Genomic DNA, 9,008 nt, shown 5'->3' with positions numbered 1-9,008 from the left:
TCTCCAGGACTGCAGAAAGAGTCTCCACAAGTTAGCCTACCTTCATCGGTTCCATTCATTATGGACACGCAGTTGTCCCTCACAAAGAAGGGGGAGGCCTGAAAAATCTCCTTCACCTGTAGTTCAAATAAAAGCTACACTCAGAGAAATCTTTTTTTTCAGCTGGAAAGCAAGTAGTTTTTTTTAAAAAAACTCCAGTTTTACACAACTGGTTCTCTTCTTTGACCAGATCCTGACTTCTGCTAACCAGTTTCTTTCAAGTTCAAGTCCAACAAGCACCAGCCTGTGCTCTGCTAGAAAAGGTCAGTGACTTACACAGTGGCTCTGCAGCTTGGTGCAGAGACAGGGATGGATGTGTGGGTTTTCAAGCACAAAAACTGCTCAGAAATGCCACTAACAAGGGATGGATGTGGATAGGGAAGGGAACTCAATTTCCTTTGCTGCAACCGGTGCCCCACAGGAGAGGCAGGGGATGGGACACCCTGGCTTTCAGGAATGACCCACGGAATGACATATTCAATAGGAGCACACTGGCTGTTACAGGTCCTCTTCACTACATCTACATGAGGCAGCAAAGCAAGTTTCCAGAGTCCTCCAAAGTAATAACTGCAGCAGTTCCATCTGAAATCCAGTGGGAAAAGAATGGGGGAGCTTGCAGGCAGCAGAGCACAATGCAGACACTGCTTTCCATCACGCCACATTTCTTTCTTCCCGTTATTGGTTAGAAAAAGAGTACACTTAGCACACAGTTAATAAATTTTTCTAGTCTAGAATGTATTTTGTTAATTTTAATAGTATTTTAAAATATTAAACATATTTTACATGCCTATAAATACCACGTACATAATTTCCAATTACTACAAAGGAGCAACCTTGCAGCAACAGGCTGGTTACATGACCAATCAAACAGCAGAGAGCTTTTCTCAAAATAGCAGTATCCTGGTCAAAACCAACAATTGCCCAGTAAGATAAAGCCTGTCGTGACTGCTAGAAGTATCTCATTTCACTTGTTCTGTTTGTGTCATCTCCAGACTTATTTTGGAGCTGTCATAATTTCTCTGTGCTTGTACTCATGCCATTTTTGCCCTCAAACCCATCTGAGATTAGGTGGCCCTGCACTGCTTTTGGGGCTCAATGATAGCAATGGCTCATGTACGTGAAGACAAAAGAGTACATACTTTACATAGAAGGGACCACATTTTGCTATAAAATGTCTGGAAAGCAAATCAAAAGATGAGAAATAGTACCTTATTCAGCAACTTCTGAGCTTTCTCTCCTGGCAGCAACCGTAGGCCAGCCGTGGCTTTCAGGACCAGAGGAGTAAACTTCCACAGCTCCATAGGAACTTCCTTCTTCGCCACCTCCAGGAGCTCTTTTATTCCCTGGCCACTCTGTGAGCAGAGAAAGAACAACAAAAGGCATCTTAGAAACTGTTCAGATTTTATGTTCTTGAAAGGGCAAAGGGGTGATCAGAGGTATGATTTGCTGTAAATGTGGACCAGAAACAAGTGAATATCGCAAGGGGTCAGGAGAAGGTGGAGGACTCACCATCTCCTACAGCTTGAGACCTGCTAGATATATTGAGGATTATCTAGCAATAGGTCAAGAACAAACAGGAAGAGTCACTTTTTTGGACAGTGACACAGATAACATGTAAAATGATAATGTGGCAATATGACAAATCCTTGGGGGAAAAAAAGGGATCTTGGAGCTAGTGAATCATCATGAGCTGGGTGTAAATCTGACTCAGGAAGTCCCTAAATCCTGGCAAGCCAGAAGGCAAGGGAGATAGCAGAGAAGTCACTTAGTACTTGGCCTGTTTTTTTAGTCTATTTTCCTGAGATTCCAATTCCAGTCACTGTTGGAGAAGGCTCTCCTCCAATTCAGCACAGCAATTTTGCAATTTCCTCAAGTGCATTGAAATTCCTAAGGCAGACACAGGAAAAACATTCACTGTGCTTTATCAGCAACATCAGTGAGTGGAACTAGATGTGTCTGTTCCTTGCTTCCCTGTATGGTGACCAACTTGTACTGTGGGCTTCTGTCACTTGCAGACACTGAGACTGTTCAGCATACTGTACCACAGTGAGATCTGATTTGCATGGTATAACAAGTACAGGAGGTTTTGGGGCACATACTTCTACAGTAACAGAAACAAAATTACCTTTTCAACATCATCAGCATATGCAGACAGACCTGGCTTCAGTGCTTTAAATGTCTCATGGGTTAATTTGGGAGTCTCTGTTCAAAAGCAAAATTCCAAAACAAGAAATGGTACACATAATTTTGCATACACAAAAAGAAAACCATTTTACAAATTACACCATTATATGCTAATGGGAATCAATTGAAGTCTCTGTCTAATGAACTATCAACAGCCACCCAACATTTAAATACTGCCCTTGCTATGGAAATAGCTCTCACAAAAAACATTTTTCAGTCATGACTGTTTTTAGGGTGCTGATGTCCACTATGCACATATTTGTCATGCACATCACGCAAACACCAGATGGGTGGGAGTTCTCTCTGAGCCCTCGAACCTGCGACATGAAGCTTTCCAAACTACACTGGTAACAAAACCCCCACATTTCAGCATGCTCTGTTCTGGCTAAACTTGACTCCAGCAAAATTCAGTGGAAGCTTTACCACCATTTTCAATGGCAGCAGTGGGAGCCAGACCTAGTGTATTATGGAAATCTGCAGCATAGGCAATTATACTGTCAGGCAACTGTCAATATAATTGCCAATATAACTGCAGGAAAGACAACACGAGCTTGACAACATCCTCCTTCTGTGTCCAACTTCACTTCATAAAGTTTCCTGCAATATATTTTGAAGTTGTGTTTAAAGAGAAGCAGGCAAGGAAAAAGCAAAGATTCAGGAATACACTGAAAGAAGGAAATCTATGGACTGTTGTTTAATGTCTGTGGTGGCTAAGCCCATTTTGCAAACCTAGGGTACTTCCCACAAGCTAGTCACACCGCTAATCCTTAAAAACATCCTCAGATCACCTACTAACAGCATCCACATGGGCTCTTTCATAGAATGTTTGGATTAGAAAGGACCTCAAAGACCATCTAGTTCCACCCCCCTGCATGGGCAGGAACACCTCCCACTACTAGATCAGGTTCCTCAGAGCTCCATCCAACCTGGCCTTGAACACTTCCAGGGTGAGGGCAACCACAACCTCCCTGGGCAACCTGTTCCAACGTCTCACCACTTGCAACTCTTCTTCTTTCCCATATAGAAACCAACACCTAACAGAAAAGAACACCTAAACAAATGAAGCTTATGACTCCAGAGGAAAACTGAAGCTTTTTTGTAAACCTCTGTCCAGTTTGCAGCAGTACTTTCTGTCCAAATACAACATACAGCAATTTAAATCCAACACTGAAGCCTAGGATCCACTCAACCAGACAATGCAGAGAGAAGGAGCTAACTGTAAGGAACAGGGACTTGGTAGAGCTAGGTTAATGGTTGGTAGTTATGGTGGGACTCAATAATCTTAAAGGTCTTTCCCAACCAAAATGCTTGTGATGAAAAACTGCTCTTCTGCAAGGCACCAACCTAAAGATACAGTATTTAGTTCCCATTTTAACATCACAGTCTTTTATCCTTGTTTTCATAATTTCATCCAAACCCATATGCTTGAATCACAATCTGCTTCCTGATGGCTCTCTAGAAAGAGCTGAGGCATATTTGTTCAAGTAATCCCTAGAAAAAAATCATCAATAATCTGGTTCATAGGCTATGGAAGAACTAATCTATTGTGCAATGAGTAGGACATACCTTTTGGCTGCTGTGTAAATTTAAAAATATGGATGCGAGTTCCCGTGCTTCCTGCATCAAACATAATTCCATAAAACACTGAGAGATCTGCAGTTGGTGCCTGACGGTTCAGTTTGTCTCCCCTGTGTTCAGCAACTCCTTCTGTTGCTCCCATGGCTGGTTTGGAGTCCAAGTGCCATTTTATGTATGCAACATAAATAGCTATGCATGCCAAAATCCCAAAAGCAAAGGACCGCTTTGATATCTTCATGGCTTCCATCTACCAGATGTTTTGTTTCTTCCCTTTATGAAATGTTGCCTTTCATGTCCTTCACACGGAACAGGTGGGTCCCACATCACTCCTATATCCAACAGAAAAGATTTGGTTTATTTTCTAAACCTGCTGCAAGGAGACTATGATGTTACCTGCTAAGGGGCTTACAGGAGCAAACTTCACTTGAGCGTTAGTTAAATACTTAACTTAGTAGGTTTAGATACGTGATAAGAAAGTTGGGCATGACAGTCAAAGTAAGGAGAAAATCACTGCAATCAACAGCCTGGTAAAAAAACATGGAGTGACAGACTTCTGCTAGCTGGATTTATCATAGAATTGTAGAATGCCTTGGGTTGGAAGGGTCTAAAGATGACCTAGTCCAACCCCCCTACAATAAGCAGGGACATCCTCTCACTAGAACGGATTGCTCAGAGCCCCATCGAGCCTGACGTTCAATGTCTTCAGGGATGGGGTCTGGGGTCTCCACCACCTCTCTAGGTGACCTGTTCCAGTGATCCACCACCTTCATATTAAAGAACTTTTTCTTAATGTCCACCCTAAATCTACCCTTCTCTAGCTTGAATCCATGACCCCTTGTACTATTGTTACATGCCCTTGTGAACAGGTCTTCCTCAGCCTTCTTATATAGGCCCCTTTCAGGTATTGGAAGTAATTTTAAGGTCACAGAATCACAGAATCTTAAGGGTTGGAAGGGATCTCAGAAGATCATCCAGTCCAACCCCCCCTGCCAGAGCAGGGTCACCCAGAGCACATCACACAGGAACGTGTCCAGGCATGTTTTGAATACCTCCAGCAAAGGAGACTCCACAACCTCTCTGGGCAGCCTGTTCCAGGGCTCTGTCACTCTCACAGGAAAGAAGTTTTTGCTGATGTTTACATGGAACCTCCTATGTTCCAGTTTGTACCCATTATCCCTTGTCCTGTTACTGGACATCACTGAAAAAAGCCTGACTCCGTCCTCCTGACTCTTGCCCCTAACATATTTGTAAACATGGATGAGGTCACCCCTCAGTCTCCTCCAAGCTAAAGAGACCCAGCTCCCTCAGCCTTTCCTCATCAGGGAGATGTTCCACTCCCTTCATCATCTTTGTGGCTCTGCACTGGACTCTTTCAAGCAGTTCCCTGTCCTTCTTGAACTGAGGGGCCCAGAACTGGACACAATACTCCAGATGCGGCCTCACCAAGGCAGAAAAGAGGGAGAGGAGAACCTCCCTTGACCTTAACCACACCCTTTCTAATACACCCCAGGATGCCATTGGCCTTCCTGGCCACAAGGGCACATTGCTGGCTCATGGTCATCCTCCTGTCCACCAGGACCCCCAGGTCCCTTTCACCTACACCACTCTCCAGCAGGTCAGCCCCAACCTGTACTGGTACATGGGGTTGTTCTTCCCCAGGTGAAAGACTCTACACTTGCCTTTGCTGAATTTCATCAAGATTCCACTAGTCACAGATCTCCAACTAGATTCTGTCCCATTGACAACAACTCTCTGATTTCTTCCTTTCAACCAGTTCATTAATAACACTTTCAATCAGCAGTATTTGAGGAAAATTTCAAATTTCAGGAAAATTACACTTACCTTAGCTGTGCCTCTGAAATACCCTTTACTGTGAGCAGAACACTTATGCTCCTCTTCAGGGAGAACATGATCAGAAGTCAGAAGGACTCTATAATTGAGTTGGTGGGAAAGGAACTTAGAGCTAATTTTATTAGAATGAGCTTCTCTGCAGGAATGTACTTTAGCCTGAGATATCTGCTACAAAAAGCCAGAGCTAAATACTCCTTGTACTTGACTTAATTAATAATTCTAATTATCTTCCAGTAATGTTTTTCTCTTTTTTTCTTTTTTTGAGCAGCATTTCCTGTTTTTCTTGGCTTATAAATATATCATAGTTCAAGATTATAAACTGTGACATTTACTCTCTATGGAGAAGAAATGTGATAAACCAAAATAGTTTGAGTAGAAACAAAAATAATGTCTACTCATATGGAGACATAGAGAGAAGTTAGCTTAATTTTATAGACAGATCATAATAATAAATGTTGGATAAAAATAAGTTTCTAGCCAGAAAAGTGCAAGCCAAAATATTCCTCTTGTTCTTCGAATATTCTCAATGACTTCTTACCAACTCTGCACAGTTTACAAGTACAAATCTGCTTTCTACCAACCCTATAAACTCAGCATGGAATTTGAAAGTCAAGCCATGATATTTTTGGTTTATATAATGTCAGGACTAAAATTGTTTTCATTAAATTGATACTTTGCATTCTTGCACAGATCAGCACCTCCAAAAATCCAACAAGACTTTTTGACTCTATTTAGGGCACTGGCTTGGTAATACTAAAAAAACTGAAATGCTGTTGTTAATGCTACACTGTAAGCTGGTTATAAAGTACTCAGAATTTCTACTTACCCTTCTCATGCAATGTTTTTAAACTATTTTTGTTACTAACAGGTGCCTTATACCATCAAGCACTGTTGGCAGAAGCAGAGCCCCACTAACGCGAAAGCAGCCAACCCTGTTGAGACCATGACAAACAGCATAACACCTTTACCAAATCTTCTGTTTTCACTGCCCAGGCTGCACCTTGGATGTAGGTCAGACAGTGTAGTGTCCCTGACAGTGCCTTGGGTCTGCCCTCTCACAGGGAGCTGCTACCTGAGAAACACTCTACACTCTCCCCATGGTCAGTACAAACCCCTCCAGGATCAGGTGGGTAAGTACTTGAGTGCGAACAGGAAAGCCACTAGGTTGGTCAGGCAGGATTTGCCCCTAGTAAAGCCGTGCTGGCTGTCCTGAATCACCTCCCTGTCCTCCACGTGCCTTCTTAGCATGTCTTCCAGGAGGATCTGTTCCATGATCTTCCCAGGCACAGAGGTGAGCCTGACAAGTCAGTAGTTTCCAGGGTCCTCCTTTTCACCCTTTCTAAAAATGGGTGCAATGTCTCCTTTCTTACAGTCACCAGGGACTTCACCTGACTGCCACAGCTTTTCAAATATCATGGAGAGTGGCTTGGCAACTGCATCAGGCAATTCCTTCAGGACTCTGGGATGCATCTCATCAGGTCCCACAGACTTGTGTATGTTCAGGTTCCTCAGATGGTCACAAACCTTGTCTTTGCTTACAGTGGGAGGGACTTTGTCTCCCTGGTCTCTATCCTGTGGGCCATCAACTTGAGAGCCATGAGGAGAAGGGTTGCCAGTGAAGACTAAGGCAAAACAGTTGTTGAGAACCTCAGCCTTCTCCTCATCTACTGCTACCAGTTCACCACAGTAGCTCATTGGGGCGGGGGGTAGCTTTCTTTAACCTTCATTTTCTGGTTTACACACCTGTAGAAGCCCTTCTTGTTTTTCTTTACATCTCTTGCCGAGTTCAGCTCCAGTTGCCCCTTGGCCTTCCTGACCTCTTTCTACACAACGAGGTAATGTCCCTATACTCTTCCTAGGATACCTGTCCCTGCTTCCACTGCTTGTGTAGTTCCATCCTGCCCTTTAGTTTGAGCAGCAGGTCTCAACTCAGGCATGCTGGTCTCTTGCCTTCCTTGCCCGATTTCCTACACCTGGGAATTGAGATCTCTTGCACTCCATGGAGAGCATCCTTGAAGATCTGCCAGCTCTGTTCTGCTCCCTTCTCCCTGAGGGCTGTTTCTCAGGGGGTCCTATTTACTAACTCCTTGGAGAGTTGGAAGTTTGCTTTCTTAAAACTTAAGGGTCCTGACTAAGCTTCTCATCTGCCTTATACCCCTTAGGACAGTGAGCTGCACTAGTGCATGATCACTGCAGCCCATTGATTATTTATGCCCGCAGCTGCTTCAGCATCTGGAGTAAGGTTGAGATACCAGCTCCTGTCTCCAGTGCTCAAAATCTACCTCAACTAACAGAGGGAAACAGGCAGTTAAATGCTTACATTTATTCCAGTAGGAAAATGTAGAACCCTGCATTCAGAAATCTGGGAATCACCTGCAAAGCATTTGTAAAACTGGATCTGGAAGCAAACTCCCTCTCTCCCATGTTGCTTGTCCTAACCATCAGATGCTTGCCTGGCTGCTGGATGCCTATGAAACTGCACACTTGTCGCGAGCCGATATTGGGGGACTACTTTCCCAATGGTTCAGAAGGAACACATCCATGCTCCTTCAGCATGGCACTGACATCTACAGCTAATTTTAAGACACGAAGACACGTAAATCTTCTTTTCGCCGTTGCTATTGAGGCCTAAGAAGGAACAAAGTAAGTAGAGTTCAGAGAAGCTAAATACAGTAACTGAGGTGGGAAGGAACCTCAAGAGGTCTCTCATCCAATGTCCTGCCCAAAGCATGGGCTGCTATGGGCACCCAACCTGTGGACAAGCTCTAAGGATTGACATTCCACAAGCTCTCTGGGCAACCACGGATCACTTGCAGTTACCTTTGTGAGCTCTTGCATGGTGTAGGAGAAGACTGGACAAGGACAATTTAAAATCAGTGTTTAAAAGGCGAGATGGAAGATCCAGGGGATTAGAGTTGCCTCCCCAGCTCCAATACACCAAAAGAAATCACAGCAAAGAACAATGCAAGACACCTACGAGCACTCGCACGTCACCATCCAGATGATTAAAAACCAGTCAGTGGTGATTTACGGAGAGCAAATGACACTGTACTTTCCTTTTCTGATCGTGTGATGAAGACGAAAAAGTGAAGGAATTGATGAAGCTGACTTAAGCCTGGTTTTGACACATACGTGATCTGCTAGTGATGTGAACTCAAGAGGTGGACTGAGAGAAATACAAACGCAAGGTGACTCCTGTGCATAAACGGAGGACAGCAGAACGACAGGCACAAATGTACACTAAGAATAACTCAGCGCAGGGGAACAGGGGAGGCCGTAAGGAACCAGGAAGCTGGCACCGCTAAAGAAATGCAAACACCTCCTGCCACCAGGCACAGCGACAGACGCGGGTGGGA

At 43.9% G+C, this 9,008-nt stretch overlaps 1 protein-coding gene across 1 annotated transcript in view; it reads right to left on the bottom strand.

The window, feature by feature from the left end:
• ENTPD6 (ectonucleoside triphosphate diphosphohydrolase 6 (putative)) overlaps positions 1 to 4,130 on the bottom strand; it is a 13,218-nt gene extending 9,088 nt beyond the window's left edge. The window contains exons 1-4 of the mRNA XM_009997556.1: positions 3,790 to 4,130; positions 2,165 to 2,241; positions 1,248 to 1,391; positions 41 to 116 (exon numbers count right to left, since the gene is read on the bottom strand). Of these exons, the coding sequence (XP_009995858.1) occupies positions 41 to 116; positions 1,248 to 1,391; positions 2,165 to 2,241; positions 3,790 to 4,048 (556 nt within the window). The 5' untranslated portion in view covers positions 4,049 to 4,130. The remainder of the gene's footprint in view (positions 1 to 40; positions 117 to 1,247; positions 1,392 to 2,164; positions 2,242 to 3,789) is intronic.
• Between the last annotated feature and the right edge of the window lie 4,878 nt (positions 4,131 to 9,008).

This window comes from Chaetura pelagica, unplaced genomic scaffold (assembly GCF_000747805.2).
Source record: "Chaetura pelagica isolate M959 unplaced genomic scaffold, ChaPel_1.0 scaffold505, whole genome shotgun sequence".
Classification (NCBI taxonomy): Eukaryota; Metazoa; Chordata; class Aves; order Apodiformes; family Apodidae; genus Chaetura; species Chaetura pelagica.
This window is presented reverse-complemented; position numbering and strand designations above follow the sequence as displayed.